This window comes from Papio anubis, chromosome 5, assembly GCF_008728515.1.
Source record: "Papio anubis isolate 15944 chromosome 5, Panubis1.0, whole genome shotgun sequence".
Classification (NCBI taxonomy): domain Eukaryota; kingdom Metazoa; phylum Chordata; class Mammalia; order Primates; family Cercopithecidae; genus Papio; species Papio anubis.
In genome coordinates, this window is record NC_044980.1 from 64,363,675 (window position 1) to 64,387,235 (window position 23,561).

At 43.4% G+C, this 23,561-nt stretch overlaps 2 protein-coding genes and 1 long non-coding RNA gene across 12 annotated transcripts in view; 1 reads left to right on the forward strand and 2 right to left on the reverse strand.

The window, feature by feature from the left end:
* The window catches only part of NAIP (NLR family apoptosis inhibitory protein), a 49,146-nt gene extending 42,704 nt beyond the window's left edge, over positions 1-6,442 (forward strand). For 8 of the 10 annotated variants that reach the window (XM_031666206.1, XM_003899777.5, XM_021939426.2 and 5 more), the window contains 2 exons: positions 150-314; positions 4,605-6,442. In XM_031666206.1, the coding sequence (XP_031522066.1) occupies positions 150-314; positions 4,605-4,969 (530 nt within the window). In that variant the 3' untranslated portion in view covers positions 4,970-6,442. The remainder of the gene's footprint in view (positions 1-149; positions 315-4,604) is intronic. The other 2 variants (XM_021939427.2, XM_021939429.2) reach the window with 1 other exon arrangement.
* LOC116274907 overlaps positions 1-18,296 on the reverse strand; it is a 38,069-nt gene extending 19,773 nt beyond the window's left edge. The window contains exon 1 of the long non-coding RNA XR_004183733.1: positions 17,957-18,296. This is a non-coding gene — a long non-coding RNA (uncharacterized LOC116274907). The remainder of the gene's footprint in view (positions 1-17,956) is intronic.
* A 660-nt stretch (positions 18,297-18,956) lies between these two features.
* The window catches only part of SMN1 (survival of motor neuron 1, telomeric), a 32,174-nt gene continuing 27,569 nt past the window's right edge, over positions 18,957-23,561 (reverse strand). The window contains exons 8-9 of the mRNA XM_021939435.2: positions 20,008-20,061; positions 18,957-19,535 (exon numbers count right to left, since the gene is read on the reverse strand). Of these exons, the coding sequence (XP_021795127.2) occupies positions 20,011-20,061 (51 nt within the window). The 3' untranslated portion in view covers positions 18,957-19,535; positions 20,008-20,010. The remainder of the gene's footprint in view (positions 19,536-20,007; positions 20,062-23,561) is intronic.

The window sequence follows — 23,561 nt, forward strand, 5'->3', positions numbered from 1 at the left end:
CTTGCCCTGGGAGAGCAAGAGGAATGGCCTCTTTGCTACATGGAGTTTCCTGGACTGTGCATGATGTTTAGACCATGCATGATTTTCAGATTACGGTTGCACAGGAACACAAAGTACAAAGAGAATAGCTTTTTGGTCTTTTCTGACAGCCTACATTTTAGGTTCTCTTAGTAACCTGGAAGAATTGATCCTTCCTACTGGGGATGCAATTTATCAAGTGGCCAAACTGATCATCCAGCAGTGTCAGCAGCTTCATTGTCTCCGAGTCCTCTCATTTTTCCAGACGTTGAATGACGACAGCGTGGTGGAAATTGGTGAGCTAGTGTTTCAGCTTGCATGGAAGCCAGTGGTATAGCCAAGCTTTCTGCTGCAACATGTCTATATAAACATTTGTCCCTCTAGACATTTTCAACCCACTTCCTCATTTTCACTATCATACTGTCCCTTCTAGTGTCCTTCTTGGATTTAGGCGCATTCTGGTCAGATTTGGAAGTACAAAAAGGTCTACCATTTGTGGATATACAAGCCCTCAAATCTGTGTTCTTGTCACCTGGTGTTTCAGACACCTGGTCACATACCCTCCTAAGTACTCCTTTTTAAAACTGAAGATGAATACACACACAGGAGAGTACAAAAATCATATATGTACTGCTCACTGAATTTTCTTTTTTTTTTTTTTTTTTAGACGGCGTTTCGCTCGTTGCCCAGGCTGGAGTGCAATGGCATGATCTCAGGTCACTGCAACCTCTGCCTCCTGGGTTCAAGCGATTCTCCTGCCTCAGCCTCCCAAGTATCTGGGATTACAGGTGCCTGCCACCACACCCGGCTAGTGTTTGTATTTTTAGTAAACACAGGGTTTCACCATGTTGGCCAGGCTAGTCTCGAACTCCTGACCTCACGTGATCCGCCCTCCTTGACCTCCCAAAGTGCTGGGATTACAGGCATGAGCCACCATGCCCAGCCTAGAAAGGTCTTTTACTTTGCTTTTGAAATATATTTTTTTCAGTGAGTATAGACTTCTATTTTTGGCACGTATTTTCTCTCACATCTCTAGCTTCCATAGTATCTTTTGTTTCGGCGGCTGTCGTCTTTTTGTTGTGCTCTTGAAGGTGAGGTATCTTTTCCCCCTCCTTTGGTGGCTTTTAAGATTATTTTCTTTGTTTTCTTTTGTGGCAGTTGCTATGAACTTGTGTACCCCCCAGAATCCATGTGTTGAAGCCCTAACCCCCAATGTGTTTGTATCTGGAGATAGAACATTTTAGGGCATTTTGTGATGGCCACCTGAGCAGACAACAGCAGCAGGTGCACGCTAACGTGTCCTGGTGGGTTTTCTTTGTATTTACTCTGCTTGTGGTTTCTAGAACTGATTGGCTCTGTGCTTGATGTCTTTTATCGGTTTTGGGAAGTTCTTGGCCAATATGCATATAGCTTCTGCCCGGTTCTTCTCCTCCATTCTTTCTCTGCTCTTTTTGCATATAGCAGAATGACTCAACCTAATTTGGAACCAGGGGAGCCCTTTTTTAGGAACTGAGATTTCTTTTTCTTTTTCTTTTGTTTTTTTTGAGGCAGGGTCTTGCTCTGTCGCCCAGGCTGGAGTGCAGTGGCGGGATCTCGGCTCACTGCAACCTCAGCCTCCTGGGTTCAAGCGATTCTCCTGCCTCAGCCTCCTGAGTAGCTGGGACTACAGGCGTACACCACCACACCCAGCTAATTTTTGTACTTTTAGTAGAGACGGGGTTTCGTCATGTTATCTAGGCTGGTCTCAAACTCCTGACCTCAAGTAATCTGCCCACCTCAGCCTCCCAAAGTGCTGGGATTCCAGGCATGAGCCGCGGTGCCTGGCCTGAGGAATTGAGATTTCTGTCGAGACCTGAAGGAAGAATGACCCAGACATAGTTGGTAGAGGAGGGATTGAGACATCATTTCAAACAGAGGTAATCACTTAGGTCACAGCCTGGAGTTAAAGAGAACCAGATGTATTTGAAGAACTTGGGGGAAAAAAAGGAATATCTGGAGCAAAAGGCAGGAGTGAGTTGTCAGAAAAAGACTGGAGAGGAAAGTAAAAGCCCAAATGGAGAGGCTTTGCTGGGTGTGTTACAAGGGCTGGATCTCATTTTCTTACTGCTCAGCACTGTTATTTTATGTTATCTAAAAAAAAAAAAACTAAAAAACAATGACAACTTACAGCCTTTTTTCTTAAAGGCCTTGTTTCTTCCTCCTTATGAGGAAGAATTTAATGACATTAAATTTTATGGTCTCTCTCATCCTCATTTACTATAAATTATTTGTGTTTTATTCTTCTCACTACATTAGGTCAAAGCCTTCCTTAGAACTTGACTCTCACACAGATCTCTTGAGCCAGTAACCCCTGTCCCTCTCCCTCCTGACAGCGGGTGTTTTCTCTTCCCAGCACCCAGCAGAGTATGCCTGGCCCACAGTGGGAACTCAATAATCTGTTGACTGAACAAAGCAAGCTTACTTTTCTGTAGCTTCTTCTGAGGGACAGCTGAGAGGCCACTGTTTGCCAGTAGTCAGTAATGCTTAAACTTTACCCGTGGGAGACAGCATTCAGACACATCACGGAACTGGCTAACCACACAATAGGAAGTGGACGTTATGCTGAAACAGGGGAAAGAAGGGAATGCATGTGGAAGACCTGAGTCTGTCTTCAAGTCCCTCCAGAAGTGTCCTTCATGTGGGGGAATGAGAAATATCTCTTGAATGTTACTGAAGATACCTATTCAGGACATAGCTGAAGACATTTTCTCAGTACCTCTGTTCTTTAACCTCAGTCAAGCTACAGTCATAGATTCTAGATTGAAACCAAACTTAACCTTTGCCCAAGTTAGAAAAAAAAATGAGGTTTAGCAATTAAAAACAAAGCTGGGCATAGTGGCTCATGCCTGTAATCCCAACATGTTGGGAGGCCAAGACAGAAGGACTGCTTGAGGCCAGGAGTTTGAGACAAGATTGGGCAATATAGCAAGACCTTATCTCCATAAAAAATTGAAAAAATTAGCCAAGCATGGTGGCTAGTCCTGAGTAGCTAGGACTCAGGAGGCTGAGGCGGGAGGATTGCCTGAGCCCAGAAATTCTAGGCTGCAGTGAGTTATAACTGAACCATTGCAACTCCAGCCCAGGCAACCAAGTGATACCCTGTCTCAAAAAAAAAAATTTTTTTTTTAAACCCCAAAACGAAACAACAAAAACTCTGCTCGGTACCCATTCCAAAGTCTAGTCAACCTGTGTTCATTGAGAACACAGGGTGTGCCCAACTTCCGTTTCCTTCAGAGGCTTTCGTCTCAAACAGGAGGGTCCCTTCTGGGCAACAGAAGTAGGGCATAGCAGTAGACAGCAGATGACATGGCTTTAGGAATGTCACACCCCCTTCTCTATAAAAGGGGAAGACATAGTTGCCACAATTTCTGAAGTCCCTTGTAATTTAGTCTGGATTTTTCTTTTTCGTTTTTTTGTGTTTTTTTGTTTTGTTCTGTTTTTCTGTTTTGTTTTTTTAGACGGAGTCTTGCTCTGTCACCCAGGCTGGAGTGCAGTAGTGGGATCTCGGCTCACTGCAACCTCTACCTCCCAGGTTCAAACTGATTCTCCTGCCTCAGCCTCCCGAGCAGCTGAGATTACAGGCATGTGCCACCATATCCGGCTGATTCTTGTATTTTTAGTAGAGACGGGGTTTCACCATGTTGGCCAGGCTGGTCTCAAACTCCTGACTTCAAGTGATCCACCCACCTTGGCCTCCCAAAGTGCTGGGATTACAGGCGTGAGCCAGTGTGACCGGCCAACTTAGTCTGGTTTGTAGGCACGATGTGACCTCCTGTGAGACCAAAAGAGAAGCTCATATTTGTCCAGGATGGAGAAACTCTCAGCACAATGGCGTCGGTGCTTTAAGACTTGGCTGTACTTCTTTGGTTTCTGCTTCTCCCTTATATTTTTGCCAGGTGCTTCTTTATTAACCCATCAGCTCTTTGAGTTTTTTAAGGAGATATTTTTAAAATATTACATTAAGCTGGGCACAGTGACATGTGCTTGTAATCCCAGCTACTTGGGAAGCTGAGGCAGGAGGATCACTTGAGTCCAGGAGTTTGAGACCAGCCTGTGATGGCCAGGCGCAGTGGCTCACACCTGTAATCCCAGCACTTTGGAAGGCAGAAGCAGGTGGATCACAAGGTCAGGCGATCGAGACCATCCCGGCTAACATGGTGAAACCCCACCTCTACTAAAAATACAAAAAATTAGCTTGGCATGGTGGTGGGCGCCTGTAGTCCCAGCTACTCTGGAGGCTGAGGCAGGAGAATGGCGTGAACCTGGGAGGCAGAGGTTGCAGTGAGCCGAGATTGCACCATTGCACTCCAGCCTGGGTGACAGAGCAAGACTCCATCTCAAAAAAAAAAAAAAAAGGGAAAAAGAAAAAGAAAAAGAGACCTGCCTGTGTTAACCCAGCAAGACCACATTTCAAAAAACAAAATTATATTGAGCACTTCCTACTAGTAGTGGTGGTGGGAGAGGAGGCTGGTTAAAATAACCTAGTCCACCATTATTGAAATGGAAGTCCTTATGATTCTATTTTCATAAATATTTTGTTTTTGTAGCCAAAGTAGCAATCAATGGAGGTTTCCAGAAACTTGAGAACTTAAATCTTTCAATCAATCACAAGATTACAGAGGAAGGATACAGAAATTTCTTTCGAGCACTGGACAACATGCCAAACTTGCAGGAGTTGAACATCTGCAGGCATTTCACAGAGTGTATCAAAGCTCAGGCCACAACAGTCAAGTCTTTGAGTCAATGTGTGTTACGACTGCCAAGCCTCATTAGACTGAACATGTTAAGTTGGCTCTTGGATGCAGATGATATTGCATTGCTTAATGTCATGAAAGAAAGACATCCTCAATCTAAGTACTTAACTATTCTCCAGAAATGGATATTGCCGTTCTCTCCAATCATTCATAAATAAAAGATTCAGCTAAAAACTGCTGAATCAATAATTTGTCTTGTGGCACATTGAGGATGTAAAAAAAGTTGTTCAATTAATGCTAAAAACCAACTTATCCAAAATTATTTTATTAAATATTGCATACAAAAGAAAATGTGTAAGGCTCGCTAAAAAACAGAACAAAACAAAACAAAAAACAGTCCTGCATACTCACCACCAAGCTCAAGAAATAAATCATCACCAATACCTTTTGAGGTCCCTGAAAAATCCACCCCAGCTAAAGGTAAACCCTTCAATCAAGTTGATACAGCTAACACTCTATTGTCCATGGTCAACAGGGAAGGGGTTGGGGACAGGTCTGCCAATCTATCTAAAAGCCACAATATGGAAGAAGTGTTCAATTTATATAATAAATGGCTAACTTAATGGTTGAATCGGTTTCATACATGGATGAAATGAGTTTAACACAGGATCCACATGAATCTTCTGTGGGTCAAGAGATATTCCTTAAGCCTTGCAGAACCTGTTTTCTACATTGAACTAGCTTTGGTACAGTAGAATTAACTTACTTTCCCTTTATCCACTGCCAGTGTAAAGAGGAAACAGGGGTTAGGGAAAAATGACTTTATTCCAGAGGCTTTTCAGAGTTCAACATATGCTATAATTTAGAATTTTCTTATGAATCCACTCTCCTTGGGTAGAAAATATTTTATCTCTAGTGATTTCATAATATTATTTCCATATCATAGTATTTCATAGTATTATATTTGATATGAGTGTCTATATCAATGTCAGTGTCCAGAATTTCATTCCTACCAGTTAAGTAGTTTTCTGAATGGCCAGAAGACCACTCTAAATTCATGATACTACTATAAGTTGGTAAACAACCATACTTTTATCCTCATTTTTATTTTTAGTAAGAAAAAAGTCAATTCTCCTCCCCTTGCCCAAGTATGAAATATAGGGACAGTATGTATGGTGTGGTCTCATTTGTTTAGAAAACCACTTATGACTGAGTGCAGTGGCTCACACCTGTAATCCCAGCACTTTGGGAGGCTGAGGCGGGCGAATCATTTAAGGTCAGGAATTTGAGACCAGCCTGGCCAGCATGGTGAAACCCCATCTCTACTAAAAATACAAAAACTAGCCAGGTGTGGTGGCACATGCCTGTAGTCCCAGTCACTAGGACAGCTGAGATGCAAGACTTGCTTGAACCCAGGAGGCAGAGGTTGCAGTGAGCTGAGATGGCGCCACTGCATTCCAGCCTGGGCAACAGAGTGAGACCCTGTCTCAAAACAAAAAACAAAAAACAAAACCACTTACATTTCTAGCTACATTAAGAATTTCTGAATATGTTAATGAGCTTGCTTGTGGTAACCGTTTATCATATCAGAAAGTATATGTATACCAAAACATGTTGAACATCCATGTTGTACAACTGAAATATACATAATTTTAATTTGTTAATTATACCTAAATAAAACTGGAAAAATATTCTGGAAGGATGTATCTAAAAACGTTAATAGTGGGTACCTCTAGGAAGTGGGCCTGGAAGCCATTTTTAGTTTTCACTCTCTCCCTTTCTGTATCGCTTTTTGTTTTACTAGTGCCTGCATTATTTTTCTATTTAAAACAAAAATAAATCTAGTTTAGCACTAAAACATTAACTGGAGCTACCTCTGGAGGGCAAGAGTACAAGAAGGTGGGATGGATAGTCTTCTTGCTTGTCTGATTTTATATGTAATACCTTTGTAATTAGAAAGGTTGTTAAGCATTATATCTGAATCCAGTCAGGAGAGAGAAACCACACAGCAATTTGAATGGGGAAAGTTTAATATACAGATGCTCGGCCGGATGCAGTGGCTCACGCCTGTAATTCCAGCACTTTGGGAGGCCAAGGTGGGCAGATTACTTGAGGTCAGGAGTTTGAGACCAGCCTGGCCAACATGGTGAAATCCTGTCTCTACTAACAATACAAAAAAAATTAAAAAAAAAAATAGCCAGGCATGGTGGTGTGCAACTGTAGTCCCAGCTACTTGGGAGGCTGAGGCAGGAGAATTGCTTGAACCCAGGAGGTGGAGGTTGCAGTGAGCCGAAATTGTGCAACTGCACTCCAGCCTGGGTGACAGAGCAAGACTCCATTTCAAAAAAACTAAAACTAAAATAAAAATATACAGATGCTCCTCAATTTACAACAGGGTTATATCCTGAAAAACCCATTGTAAGTAAAAATATCGTACGTCAGGCATTTAATACACCTAAACTACCGAACATCATAATACATGAAAAACTCTTGGCCGGGCGCGGTGGCTCAAGCCTGTAATCCCAGCACTTTGGGAGGCCGAGGCGGGTGGATCACGAGGTCAGGAGATCGAGGCCATCCTGGCTAACATGGTGAAACCCCGTCTCTACTAAAAATACAAAAAACTAGCCGGGCGTGGTGGCGGGCGCCTGTAGTCCCAGCTACTCGGAGGCTGAGGCAGGAGAATGGCGTGAACCTGGGAGGCGGAGCTTGCAGTGAGCTGAGATCCAGCCACTGCACTCCAGCCTGGGTGACACAGCACGAGACTCCGTCTCAAAAAAAAAAAAAGAAAAAAAAGAAAAACTCTTAAGATTCCATGCAAATTATTTGTTCAGAGCTTCTTCTAAGGGCTTTTAGTTCAAGCAGGGGTCAGTAAAGTATGGCCCTGGACTGTCCAGCCCTCAAGCTAAGAATGGTTTTCACATTTTTTAAAGCAACAGAGACTATCAGTGGCCTACAAAGCTAAAATATTTACTTTCTTTTTTTTTTTTTTTTTTTTTTTTGAGACGGAGTTTTGCTCTGTGCCCCAGGCTGGAGTGCAGTGGCGCGATCTCGGCTCACTGCAAGCTCCGCCCCGCCGGGTTCACGCCATTCTCCTGCCTCAGCCTCCCAAGTAGCTGGGACTACAGGCGCCCGCCACCTCGCCCGGCTAATTTTCTTGTATTTTTAGTAGAGATGGGGTTTCACTGTGTTAGCCAGGATGGTCTCAATCTCCTGACCTCGTGATCCGCCCGTCTCGGCCTCCCAAAGTGCTGGGATTACAGGCTTGAGCCACCGCGCCCGTCCTTACTCTGTTCTTTTACAGAAAATGAACTACTTTTATGACAAAATACTTTTGAATCATAAGCTCATCACATCCTTTATTTTAGTTTACATCAGTCTTCATAGGACTCCCAAGTCATCCCTCATTGACCCAACACCTGTCCTCATGGTTGTAAACCTTCCCTCCCTTCCTCCATCCATCTCTTCCTGTCTCCCTTTCTCTTTCCCTCTCTCCCTTCCTTCCTTTTCTTTCTTTGATAAAGAAAGGAGGTTTAGATGACTCACGGTTCTGCAGGCTTCACAGGAAGTATGGTGCTGGCATCTGCTCGGCTTTTAGGGAGGCCTCAGGAACTTAAAATCATGGTGGAAGGTGAGCACACATGTCACATGACAAAAGCAGAAACAAGTGAGAGACAGTGGGGGCGCAGGTTCCATACACTTTTAAATGACCAGATCTCATGAGAACTCAGTATCAACACAAAGATAACACCAAGCCATGAGGGATTTGCCTCCATGATCCAAACACCTCCCACCATGCCCCATCTCCAACACTGGGGACACAATTCAACATGAGTAGAGACAAATATCCAAACCATATCATTCCACCTCTGGCCCCTCCCAAGTCTTATGTCCTTTTCACATTGCAAAATACAACCATGCCTTCCCAACAGTCCCTCAAAGTCTTAACTCATTCCAGCATTAACTCAGAAGTCCAAAGTCTCATCTGAGACAAGGCAAATCCCTTCCACCTATGAGCCTATAAAATAAAAAACAAATTATTTACTTCCAACATACAGTAAGGGTTCAGGGGTTGGGGAAATATTTCCATTCCAAAACGGAAAAATCTGCCAAAAAAGGGGGCTACAGGCCCCATGCAAGTTCAAAACCCAGCATGCCAGTCATTGAATCATAAAACTCCACAATGATCTCCATGTGGCACGCTGATATGAGGACTGGGCTCCCAAGGCCTTGGGCAGCTCTGCTCCTATAGCTTTGCAGAGTTCAGCCCCTGAGGCTGCTGTCACAGGCTGGAGTTGATTGCCTGTGGCTTTTCCAGGTGCAAGGTACAAGCTGCTAGTGGCTCTACCATTCTGGAGTCTGGAGAACAGTAGCCCTCTTCTCACAGCTCCACTAGGCAGTGCCCCAGTAGGGACTCTGCATGGGGCCTTTAACCCCACATTTCCCCTCCACACTGCCCTAGTAGAGGCTCTCTGTGAGGGCTCTGCCCCTGCAGCAAACTTCTGTTTGGACAGCCAGGCTTTTCCATACATCCTCTGAAATCCAGGCAGAGGCTACCAAGAATCCACCATTTTTGCATTCTGTGCGCCTGCAGGCTTACCACCTAATGGAAGCTGTGAAGGCTATGGCTTATGCCCTCCAAAGTAACAGCCCAAGCTATACCTAGGCCCCTTTGAGCCCCTGCTGGAGTTGGAGCCATCTGGATGCAGTGTTCTGAGGATGCACACAGGGCCCAGCTCAGGAAAACATTCAGTCCTCCTAGGCCTCAGGGCCTATGATAGGAGGGGCTGCCCCATAGGTCTCTGAAATGCCTTTGAGGCCTTTGCCCCATTGTCTTGGATATTACCACTTGGATCCCTTTCAGTTATGCAAATATCAACAAGTGGTTGCTCCACAGCCTGCTTGAATTCCTTGATGAGAAAGTGTTTTCTATTTTTTACCACATGGCTAGGCTGCAAATTTTCCAAACTTTTAGGCTCTGTTTCCTGTTTAAATGTTAAAGTTCCAACTTTAAGTCATTCATTTGCTCCCACATCTCAGCACAGGCTGTTAGAAGCAGCAGGCCACATCTTGAATGCTTTGCTGCTTAGAAATTTCTTCTGCCAGATACCCTAGGTCATAATTTTTAAGTTCAAACTTCCACAGATCCCTAGGGCACAAACAAAATGCAGCCAAGTTATTTGCTAAGGCATAACATGTGACTTTTGTTCCAGTTCCCAATAAATTACTTGTTTCCTTTTGAGACTTTGTCAGCCTGGACTTCACTGTCCATATCACCATCAGCATTTTGGTCACAACCATTTAACCAGTCTCTTAAGAAATTCCAAACTTGGCCAGGCGTGGTGGCTCACGGTTGTAATCCCAGCACTTTGGGAGGCCGAAGGAGGTGGATCACGAGGTCAGGAGATCGAGACCATCCTGGCTTAACATGGTGAAATCCCGTCTCTACTAAAACTACAAAAAATTTTAAAAAATTGGTGTTGGGCGCCTGTAATCCCAGCTACTTGGGAGGCTGAGACAGGAGGATGGCATGAACACAGGCGGTGGAGCTTGCAGTGAGCCAAGATGGCGCCACTGCACTCCAACCTGGGCGACAGAGAAAAAAAAAGAAGTTCCAAACTTGCCGGGAGTGGTGGCTCACACCTGTAAACTTAGTGTCAGGCCTCTGAGCCCAAGTCAAGCCATCGCATCCCCTGTGACTTGCACATATACTCCCAGATGGCCTTAAGTAACTGAAGAATCACAAAAGAGTGCAAATGCCCTGCCCCACCTTAACTGATGACATTCTACCACAAAAGAAGTGAAAATGACCGGTCCTTGCCTTAAGGGATGATATTGTCTTGTGGGATTCCTTTTCCTGACTCATCCTGGCTCAAAAAGCTCCCCCACTGAGCACCTTGTAACCCCCACTCCTGCCCACCAGAGAACAACCCCCCTTTGACTGTAATTTTCCTTTACCTACCCAAATCCTATAAAACGGTCCCACCCTTATCTCCCTTCACTGACTCTCTTCGGACTCAGCTCGCCTGCACCCAGGTGAAATAAACAGCCATGTTGCTCACACAAAGCCTATTTGGTGGTCTCTTCACACAGACGCGCATGACACTTAGCACTTTGGGAGTCGAGGTGGGTGAATCACTGAGGTCAGGAGTTCAAGACCAGCCTGGCCAACATGGTGAAACTCCATCCCTACTAAAAATACAAAAATATTAGCCAGGCGTGGTGGCGCATGCCTGTAACCCCAGCTACTTGGGAGGCTGAGGCAGGAGAATTGCTTGAACCTGGGAGGCAGAGGTTGCAGTGAGCCAAGATCACACCACTGCACTCCAGCCTGGGTGACAGAGCAAGACTCTGTCTTTTTCTGAGCCCTGCAAACTCTTCCAACCACTACTCACTACCCAGTTCCAAAGCTGCTTCCACATTTTCAGGTATCTTTATAGCAATGCCCAATTTCTTGGTACCAGTTTTCTGTATTAGGGCATTCTTATACTGCTATAAATACCTGAAACTGGATAATTTACAGAGGTTTAATTGCCTCATGGTTCTGCAGGCTTTACAGGAAGCATGGTGCTGCCATCTGCTTGGCTTCTAGGGAGACCTCAGGAAGCTTACAGTCATCGTGGAAGGTGAAGGGGTAGCAGACACATCACATGGTAAAAGCAGGGGTAAATGAGAGAGCTAAACTCCTGCTTTTTGGTCACATATATATCGTAACCTGCTCCAACTCCCTAAATCCTTCCACTGTGTCCACATGGGTAGAATCTCCTATATCCACAACTTATGTCAACATTCCTTCTACCTTCTTGATCTAACTCCTTATTCTCAGGCTTTTTTTTTTTTAACCATGACTCACGATTAATAAATTTTCCATCAAAACGCCATACGCACATACATGCATACACATATGCGTATACACAACTGAAGTTCCACAAAACAAATCTTACTAAAATAAAGCTATATCCGATGATTTTATTAACATCCAAATAAATGAAAATTCAGAAATACAAAGTTCCGTGAAAGAGTTGTTTATATGCACTGTCAACTGTTCGCGTATTCTTATGTTCTCTCCCTCCAGGATTTTACCTCCTCCATTCCACCAAAACAGCTCTTATGAGGGTCACCAATGAGCTCCACATTGCTAAATTCGTGAATACTTCTCAGTCCTCACTTTAGTTGACCCGTTAACAGCATTTGACCTATTGGTTTTCATATGGCCCATCATCCCCTCTTCCTCAAAACACTGCCTTCATTTGGCTTCCAGAGCATCCCTCTTGATTTTCCTAACTCACTGAGAGCTCCTTCTTAGTCTCCTGCACTGTTTCTCTTCATATCTGATCTCTAACCACTGAGAGAACCCCAGAGTTCTCCTCTGACGTCTTCTCTATTTGATTGCACCTCCTCAGCTATCTCTTGTAGTTGAATAGCTTTAAATTCTATATCTATACTAACTTCTACATTTCCACCTCTAGCCCAGACCTCTCCTCTGAACCATATTTTTATTTTAATAATATAGACGGAGTCTCACTTTGTTGCCCAGTCTGGTCTTGAACTCCTGGGCTCACATGATTCTCCTGCCTTGGCCTCCCCAAGTGCTGAGATTACAGGCATGAGGCACTGCACCTGGCCTGGACTCTATTCACATCCAACTTCTATTAATGGGCATCTCAATTTTCACATGTTCAAAACCCAACTTCTTTCCTGCCACAAAAGTACTCCTTATGTAGACCTCCATCTCATTAAATTCTGACTTTATTTTTCCAGATGCATAAGCCAAAAATCTTGGAGTTATACTTGACACTCCTCTTTCATACACCACATGTAATCAATCTACTGGAAAATCCTGGTGGCTCCACTTGGAAAATATACTCAGATCCAACCACTGCTACCCACACTGGCTCTAACTAGTCAGCCTGCTTCTTCCCTTGAAACCTATAGTGTATTTTCAACACAGCAATCAGAAGTCTCTTTGTGTAAGTCAGATCATGCTGTAACTTGGGTTCAAAACCTTTCAATAATGGACTCCCAACTTAAAGTAAATGCTGAAGACCTTACTGTCGCTGACATATGGCCTGATCCTTGACTACCTCTCTTAGCTCCATCTCCTTTTTTTTTTTTGAGACGGAGTCTTGCTCTGTCGCCCAGGCTGGGGTGCAGTGGCCGGATCTCAGCTCACTGTAAGCTCCGCCTCCTGGGTTTGCGCCATTCTCCTGCCTCAGCCTCCCGAGTAGCTGGGACTACAGGCGCCCGCCACCTCACCCGGCTAGTTTTTTGTATTTTTTTTTTAGTAGAGATGGGGTTTCACGGTGTTAGCCAGGATGGTCTCGATCTCCTGACCTCATGATCCGCCCGTCTCGGCCTCCCAAAGTGCTGGGATTACAGGCTTGAGCCACCGCGCCCGGCCAGCTCCATCTCCTTAATCTCTCCTCCTTACTTCCACTCCAGCCACGATTAACTCCTTGTTGTTCCCCAAACATGTTAAATACACTTGTGTCTTAGGGCCTTTGTACTTGTTATCTCCCTCGCCTGGGATACTCTTCCTCTAGTTGTACCTAGAACAGCTGAATCATTGCATAATTGCTAAAAGGACAAGTGACAATGTGACAATGTTCTTTCATCTTTTATGCTTATACACCAGAATTTACTTGAAAAAGTTTGTAAGGGGACAAGTATGGAAGACAGATATGTATACAAGGTAACAGGAAGGTAAAGATGATGTGAAAAATGAAAATCAATCCACTGAAAGTCATTCTAACTGGTATTTATAAATGTAAAAACAAAAATGTTTTGCTGTTATGTAACAAAGAATATAGCCATCATCTATCACTTCAACAAAACTATAAGCCCTTAAGTTTTCAAAAGTATTGCAGTTTGCACGGGTGTCGTGGCTCAACCCTGCAATTCCCAGCACTTTGGAAGGCAGGAAGATCACTTGAGGCCAGGTGTTCAAGGCCATCCTGGGCAACACAGTGAGACCCTATTCCTACAAAAAATAAAAATAAATTAAAAAACAAAAAGTATTGCATTTTGATCAAGTGAGTTCATGAAGAATAAACATAATAAGGCAGAACATGGTAGAGATGCATTTGAAATCCAAAATCAGTATTTATAAGGTAGGTATGTTCCAGATTCATGCATAACGAACAGTTGCTTTCAAAGGATGTAATGCCTTTTAGGTATACATAAACATTCAAAACTGGTAAAATATGGGAAAAAATTTGGGTCTCCTGTATTTGGATTCTCATTAAAATTGGTAGCAAAGTTGATTTTCGCCATCCCTTTATTCTTCTGTAAATTGTTTATAAAATGACTTGAGGTAGTTATGTTCTATAAGGTTGCCACAAACACGCAAATTAGTGAATACTTAGCCATTGTTCCTAAGAGAAATACAGGTTCCTGTAAGCCTTTGGTCACATTTTCTTCAACTTATGAATACATAACCTTGTTTTATATCTGTTTCTGTTTAAAGACACATTACTTAATAAATATAGACCTGGCAGGGTAGCTCATACCTGTAATCCCAGCACTTTGGGACGCCAAGGTGGGCGGATCACTTGAGGTCAGGAGTTCAAGACCAGCCTGCCCAACATGGTAAAACCCACCTCTACTAAAAATACAAAAATTAAGCCGGGTGCAGTGGTGGGCGCCTATAATCCCAGCTACTGGGAAGGCTGAGGCAGGAGAATCGTCTGAACCTGGGAGGAGGAGGTTGCAGTGAGCCAAGATTATGCCACAGAACTCCAGCCTGGGCGACAGAGTGAGACTCCCTCTCAAAAAATATAATAAATAAATAAATATTGATGACTCATCATCATCTAAGTCCCACTCAACAGTACTAAACTCATGCCGAAACAAAGGTTATCTAACATATGTATTCTCAAAGGCACCTCACAGCCCGCATGCGCCTCGGAATACCATACTATATAGCACTTCAGCACAATGCTTGGGAATCACTTTGAACAGTAAAACCCCAAACAGAAGGCACAAAAATGTGAAAAATGTAGAACTATATAAACTGCTTTTGAAAAGGACACTTGTTTATAGTAAGAAAGCTAAACAAAAAACATTGTTCAACCCCAGCTGGGAATATCTGGGTAAGGTTCTCAAATTTTTCACCTCTGTGTATGTCCATGAAAACCCATGAAACTGCCATGAGTATTGATATTAGGTTACAAATAAATTTTAGCAAGTAGGCACCTTTACAAATACAGATTCCACAAATGATGAGAATTGACTGTAAATAAAATTTTATAAGCAAAAACTCTGAAAATAAAAACAAATACCTAAAATGGTAACGGGAAGACCATATAAACAACAAAAAATTAAAAGTTCTTAAACACACGAAAAGGTGCTGAACTCACAATAAGATAAAAATTTATAAATATGAGATAATCATTTTTATTCAATTGACAAAGATTCAAAGGTTTGATAAATTATTGGCTATTTTGTGGGAAACAAACTCTCCATGTTGGTGTAAATATAAATTAATATAACCTCTACTGAGAACAATTTAGCAAACATTTATTAAAAATTTAAATGTAGGTCGGCTGCGGTGGCTCACCTGTAATCCCAGGACTTTGGGAGGCCAAGGCGAGCAGATCACAAGGTCAGGAGTTCGAGACCAGCCTGGCCAACATGGTGAAACCCTGTCTCTACCAAAAAAATACAAAAATTAGCCAGGCATGGTGGCGTGCGCCCGTAATCCTAGCCACTCAGGAGGCTGAGACAGGAGGACTGCTTGAACCCGGGAGGTGGAGGCTGTGGTGAGCTGAGATCACACCATTGCACTCCAGCCTGGGTAACAGAGCAAGACTCCATCTCAAAAAAAAAAAAAAATTTAAATGCAATATCCTCTTCAACACAGTAGTTCTAATTCTAGATACTTAATCCTAAAGATGCGACTGTACTATTAAATAGCAAATGATTAGAAACAAATTAAACTGTCATCTACAAGAGCTCAATTCATTAAGCATGGTACACATCTATCTATAAGAATATCCTGTAAGTGCTTAAAAGAGTAAGAGTTTTAAATACTGATATGGTGTGTTCTCTAAGATATATTGGCAGAAAAGCACTTATCTATTAAAGAACATTGTATGAATTACCTCTAAAGATAAAAAATTTTAAAAGTTCAAAAAGGGTAATGATGATACATCATGATACAATTTAATTAGTGTTTTTTTTTTTTTGAGACAGTCACTCAGTCACCCAGGCTGGAGTGTAGTGGTGTGATCTTGGCTCACTAGAGTCTTCGCCTCCCGGGTTCAAGTGGTTCTCATGCCTCAGCCTCTCCAGTAGCTGGGATTACAGGCGTCCACCACCATGCTGAGCTAATTTTTTTTTTTTTGTATTTTTAGTAGAGATGGGGTTTCCACCATGTTGGCCAGGTTGGTCTCGAACTCCTGACCTCAGGTGATCCACCCACCTTGGCCTCTCAAAGTGCTGGGATTACAGGTATGAGCCACTGCGTCTAGTCTTAATTATGTTTTAAAAAATTCACAATAAATGTACACACAAACATTTTAAAAATCACAAAAGGGTACACTGAAAAGTGTACAGAAGGGCTGGGCATGGTGATTCATGTCTGTAATCCCAGCACTTTGGGAGCCTGAGGTGGGAGAATGGCTTGAACCCAGGAATTCGAGACCAGCTTGGGCAACATAATGAGATCATGTTGCTACCAAAAAAAAAAAAAAAAAAGCGTGCAGAAGCAGAGTTGCTCGTTTTTTTGTTTGTTGCTTTTGTTTTGTTTTGTTTTTTTGAGACAGGGTCTCAGTCTGCTGCCCAGGCTGAAGTGCAATGGTGTGAACATGGCTCATTACATAGCCTTAACCTCCTGTACTCAAGTGATCCTTTTGCCTTATCCTCTCCAATAGCTGGGACTACAGGTATGCACCACGATGCCTTGCTAATTTTTTTATTTTTTGTAGAGTCAGGGGTCTTGCTTTGTTGCTTACACTGGTCTTGAACTCCTGGGCTCAAGTGATTCGCCCGTCTCAGCCTCCCAAAATGCTGGGATTACAGGTGTAAGCCACTGTGCCTGGCCCAGAGTTGTTCTCAGTAACTTTTTTTTTTTTGAGACGGAGTCTCGCTTTAGCCCAGGATTGAGCACAGTGGCGCGATCCTGGCTCACCACAACCTCCACCTCCCGGGTTCAAGCAATTCTCCTGCCTCAGCCTTCCGAGTAGCTGGGACTACAGGCGCGTGCGACCATGCCCGGCTAATTTTTGTATTTTTAGTAGAGACGGGGTTTTACTATGTTGGCCAGGCTGGTCTGGAACCCCTGACCTCAGGTGATCTGCCTGCCTTGGCCTCCCAAAGTGCTGGCATTACAGGTGTGAGCCACCGCGCCCAGCTGCTCTTAGTAACTTTTGGAATTTGATGTCTAAATTGAATCCATTATTTCAAACAACACAAGACTTAAGTTCATAAAAACATTTTTAAAAACTTAACTCTGGGTCAGGCGTAGTGGCTCACACTTGTAATCCCAGCACTTCGGGAGGCTGAGGCGGGTGGATCACCTGAGGTCAGGAGTTCGAGACCAGCCTGGCCAACATGGCGAAACCCCGTCTCTACTAAAAATACAAAAATTAGCCAGGCTTAGTGGCACATGCCTGTAGTCCCAGCTGTTCGGGAGGCTGAGGCAGGAGAATTGCTTGAACCTGGGAGGCAGAGGTTGCAGTGAGCCGAAATCATGCCAGTACACTCCAGCTTGGGCAAGAGTGAGACTGTATCAAAAAAACAAAAAAAAAGTTAACTCTGTAGTTTATTTCTGTTAATGGCAAACCTGCAGAAAAGCTAAACTTAGATGTCTCAAAGTAATCTCTGTCTGATCCCTTAATGAAGGATCTCTTCAAACACAGCAACTTGTGCCTGTCTTCTGAATGTAGGTACAGTTATGGCTGTAGAACAGACCATGTAATTTTCATCTAGATTCCTTACAACCACAAGGACAACTGTTACAGTTAAAGCCAGAGAACTAGCTCAGTTTTGACTTTATTACTAGGATAAGTCCAGTCAGGCAGTGTGGTGGCTTTGATGTCTTCTGTCTATATCTAAGGGGGAAGCCGCTTCATTATTCGATATTAAGATAAATAGGGCCTCAGTCAAACACCATTATGATTAACTCAACTTTCAAAGCCATTTACCTAATGTAGGATTTATTAAGTCTTCTTCAAAATTTGCAAGAATTACAACTAATGCCTAACCTGTCATGATGAATTAAAGACTGATCCAAAAATAACTGACATTTCTCTTCCATTTGCTCTCTTCTTTGACAATCCCACCAGTCTATGCTCTAAGTTCATCCTCGACTTCCAAAAACTGCCAGATATTGTAGACACCATGAAGAATGAGATGTAGTACCTTTCTTCTAATGAAAGAGGAAATACAGATATAAACAATATATAAACAATAAACATAATATGTGAAAAGCTATGTATAGAAATAGAGAGGCCAGGCGCGGTGGCTCACGCCTGTAATCCCAGCATTTTGGGAGGCCGGGGTGGTCAGATCACTTGAGGTCAGGAGTTTGAAATCAGCGTGGCCAACATGGTGAAACTCCATCTGTACTAAAAATACAAAAATGAGCGGGGTGTGGTGCCACATGCCTGTAATCCCAACTACTCACGTGGCTGAGGCATGAGAACCTCTTGAATCTGGGTAGCAGAGGTTGCAGCGAGCTGAGACTGCGCCACTGCACTCCAGCCTGGGCAGCGGAGTGAGACTCTGTCTCAAAAATAAACAAAAATAAGAATATGTAAAGACACGAAAAATGTGACATTAAGTGGGAATACACATGCACATACACAAAACGCTATGGTGGCATCCATATCAAAATATGGGCCCGGCTGGGCGCGGTGGATCAAGCCTGTAATCCCAGCACTTTGGGAGGCCGAGACGGGCGGATCACGAGGTCAGGAGATCGAGACCATCCTGGCTAACCCGGTGAAACCCCGTCTCTACTAAAAAATACAAAAAACTAGCCGGGCAAGGTGGCGGGCGCCTGTAGTCCCAGCTACTCGGGAGGCTGAGGCAGAAGAATGGCGTAAACCCGGGAGGCGGAGCTTGCAGTGAGCCGAGAGCCGGCCACTGGACTCCAGCCTGGGTGACAGAGCGAGACTCCGTCTCAAAAAAAAAAAAAAAAAAAAAAATGGGCCAAAAGGCAAAATAATATGCCAAAAACAAATACAATCACAGATACATAGCTAATTTTAAAAAAAATATTAAATATTTTTATTATATCCTTTTAAACATACAGAAGATAGAAAAAAACAGTACAATGAACAGCCATGTCTACCAGTTAGATTCTGTAACATTTTGCCACATATGCATCACATCACATTTTGTTAAACCATTTTAAACATTTTAAGACGTTCTAACACTTCATTCCTAAATGCTTAAGTATGCAAATTAAGACAGTCTTTTATAAACTACAACACCCTTCTCACAGCTCATAAAATTACCAATAATTATCCAGTATCATTCAAAATCTAATCCACATTCCAATTTTCTCAACTGCCTCACCACCGTGCTGGTCTCCCACCCCCACCCCAGTCTTTTACAGATGGTTTTTCAAAATAGGGCCCAATAAAATATTTCACATTGCATTTGGTTATTACATAACTTTTAATCTAGAAGAGTTACCCACTCCACTTCCTTTTTTCTTTCCCAACACTGGTATTTTGAAGAAATGAGGCCGGTTATCTTCTATAACGCTTCACATTCCAGATCTGTCTGATCGTTTCTTTAGTGGTATCATTTAGTGCTGCTCTATGCCAGCATTTCCTGCAAATGAGAAATTAGAACCAGAGGCTTGACGAATTCCAGTTAAACCATGTCCTCTGTGGACACCAGTTAAACTTGACTAGAGCACTTCATATGTCAGAGTGTACAGTGCAGTATGCCTAGATTATCTCGTATCACAATAAAAAAACATGTCTGCTGGTCTGCCTACTAGTCATATAATATGGCATCATATCCTAAAGCTCTTTATTGTGAAAGTATGTTTATTCCACACAACCAACCACTTAAGTATTTGGGGCAATGATACTTTGACACCATGAGAATTCTAGTAGGGATGTAGATTAACCTTTTATCTAATAATTTTGGCATCAAAATTCTTTAATATTGATTGTTTTACATTAACCTTTCAACTTTTTAACATTTCAACTTTTTAAGTGTTCAAAAACATTTGTTTTCCACAAACCATAAAGTTTTACAAAAGTAGGATTCACTTTGATAATGTTGGTAGACTTACTCCTTAATTTAAGGAATGTGAGCACCTTCCTTCTTTCTGATTTTGTCTGAAACCCTGTAAGGAAAATAAAGGAAGTTAAAAAAAATAGCTATATAGATATAGATAGCTATATACAGATAGCTTTATATGGATGTTAATAAGCATTTTGTTTCACATTTTACTTATTTTATTCAATAAAATATGATCAGAAATTAAGTTGATAGTGTTTTAATCAACTTAAAAGTTTAAAAGTTATCCCAAAGAAAACAACTATTAGGCTGCAGTTAAGGTTTCCATGCCTACAATCCCACGACTTTGGGAGGCTGAGGTAGGGGGATCACTTGAGACCCAGAGCTTGACACCACCCTGGGCAACATAATGAGACCCTGTCTCTATAAAAAATTTAAAAATTATGCTGGTGTGGTGGCTCAGGCTGGGTGCAGTGGCTCATGCCTGTAATCCCAGCACTTTGGGAGGCCGAGACAGTTGGATCACCTGAGCTCAGGAGTTTGAGACCAGCCTGGCCAACACAGCAAAACCCCATCTCTACTGAAAGTACAAACAATTAGCCAGGCGTGGTGGCAGGCACCTGTGATCCCAGCTACTTGGAAGGCTGAGGCAGGAGAATCGCTTGAACCCAGGAGGCGGAGGCTGCACTGAGCCGAGATCACACCACTGCACTCCAGTCTGGGTGACACAGCGAGACTCTGCCTCAAATAAATAAATAAATAAATGGCCAGGTGCAGTGGCATATCCCTGCAGTCCCAGCTACTCGGGAAGGTGAGGTGAGAGGACTGCTTGAGCCCTGGAGGCCAAGGCTGCAGTGAGCTGTGAATGTGCCCCTGCACTCCAGCCTGAGCAACAGAGTGAGACCCTGTCTCTAAAAAATAATATTTAAATTTCAAAAATTTAAAAACATTGCTGGGCACGGTGGTTCATGCTTGTAATCCCTGCACTTTGGGAGGCCAAGGTGGGCGGATCACCTGAGGTCGAAGTTTGAGACCAGCCTGACAAACATGGAGAAACCCCAACTCTACTAAAAATACAAAACTACGCCAGGCGCAGTGGCTCACACCTGTAATCCCAGCACTCTGGGAGGCCGAGGCAGGTGGATCACAAGGTCAGGAGATCTAGACCATCTACTAAAAACACAAAAAAATTAGCCGGGCATGGTGGCGGGCACCTGTAGTCCCAGCTACTTGGGAGGCTGAGGCAGGAAAATGGTGTGAACCTGGGAGGCAGAGCTTACAGTGAGCCGAGATCCCGCCGCTGCACTCCAGCTTGGGGGACAGAGCGAGACTGCCTCTCAAACAAACAAAAAAAAACCTAGCTGGGCGTGGTGGCTTGCGCCTGTAATTCCAGCTACTCAGGAGGCTGAGGCAGGAGAAATACTTGAACCCAGGAGGCGGAGGTTGCAGTAAGCCGAGATCGCGCCATTGCACTCTAGGCTGGCGACAGGGCGAAACTCCATCTTAAAAATTTAATTAATTAAAAAAAAGATTTTTCTTCTTTTTTTTTTTAAGATGAAGTTTTGCTCTTGTTGCCCAGGCTGGAGTGCAATGGTGTGATCTTGGCTCACCGCAACCTCCGCCTCCCGGTTTCAAGCAATTCTCCTGCCTCAGTTTCCCAAGTAGCTGGGATTACAGGCATGCACCACCACACCCAGCTAATTTTGTATATTTTTTTAGTAGAGACCGGGTTTCTCCATGTTGAGGCTAGTCTCTAACTCCTGACCTCAGGTGATTCGCCTGCCTCGGCCTCCCAAAGTGCTGGGATTACAGGCATGAGCCACCATGCCTGGCCTATACCTTATTTTCATCAAATAAAATATATGACCTTAAATTACTTGTGTCATACTTATTAAAATGAGACCATTAAACACCAGTATTCACTAAAAAGAAAATTAAAGTCAAAAATTAATACTAAAACATTTGTTTTTCTTGTCAGATCTAGCCCAAATGTCCTCTTTTCTGGTTTCAATGCTTTCTATCTTTTCCTACACGTATACTAGCTTGCAGCGGCTTCCCACTTCATTACTAATCTACACCTAAGAGACCATAAGATGTATTGAAAGATTTGTTACTAATGAGTATCAAAGTTATAACCTATTTTGTGTTATTTCAACAACATTACTCTTAGTCATTTGCATTCTGCTTAGGTTTCTAAGACAAAAAGATAGACGTTAAGAGCTAGACTCAGAGCCTATCTCAACCACATGGCTTCAGTAGAACAAAGGTTAAGAATTGCTAGCTTAAGGCAATGACATATTAAAAACACTTAAGGCCAGGCGCAGTGGCTCACGCCTGTAATCCCAACACTTTGGGAGGCTGAGGCGGGCAAATCACGAGGTCAGGAGATTGAGACCATCCTGTCTAACATGTGAAACCCTGTCTCTACTAAAAATACAAAAAATTAGCCGTGCATGGTGGCACACACCTGTAGTTCCAGCTACTTGGGAGGCTGAGGCAGGAGAATCGCTTGAACCCGGGAGGCAGAGTTGCAGTGAGCTGAGATCACATCACTGCACTTCATTCAGTCTGGGTGACAGAGCAAGACTCTGTCTCAAAAAAAAAAAAAAAGAAAAAGAAAAGAAAACCACTTAGGCTGGGCCAGGGAATGGGAATGGCTGGCTCCCACCTATAACTGCACCATTCTGAAAGGCCAGGGTGGGAGGATCACTTGAGCCCGGGAGTTCAAGACCAGCCTGGGCAACACAGGGAGACCTCATCTCTATTAAAAATTTAAAAAATCAGCTGGGCGTTGTGGCTTGTGCCTGTAGTCCCACCTACTCAGGAGGCTGAGGTGGGAAGGTCACTTGAGCCCGGGAGATTGAGGCTACAGTGAGCCACGACTGTGCTACTGTACTTCAGCCTGGGAGACAGAGTAAGACCCTGATTCTACTTTTTAAAAATGTAAAGAAAAAAATTCCTTTCTCAAAACAACAACAAAAAAACACACTAAAGCTGTTGGAAAACCCAACCATCAGCAGTGGCTTGTTCTTTTTGTTTATTTAGAGATAGCATCTCTCTCTGTTGCCCAGGCTGGAGTGCAGTTCAGACAGAGTAGGGACAGGACTCAGTGTCTCCTTCCCCTACCCCGATCCCCCACCAAGGACCTCTACTGCAAGCTGGTGCAGGGGAGGCCCCATGGCCAGCGGAGACCCCAACCAAACCATTTGGACCATGCACCACAAATCTTACTCAAGGGGCCATACCTACTGATTATGATGCCTTGGAGCTAAAATAAGCAGCTCCCATCACAAATCTCACTCAAGGGAGTTAGCTCTATCTCCAGCATACACACAAGGCCAGAGAAGGACCAATCCTTAACTTAGCTTCATTATAATACTAAAAATCACACCTGGGGTGGAGATGTAACATGTTAATGCGACATGCCAGGCATGAAGAAGCATGTTATGAAACTGCACAGGTGCTAAAAGTTCCCTGCTTCTACATACGTAAAGTCACTCTTTTCCCACTGTAGCCTCTTAAAAACTGCCTTTCCAACTCCCTCTGGGGAGCCAGCCAGAAAACTCTCTCTCTCTTGTGCTGCCATCCCTATACCTGGGCATATGG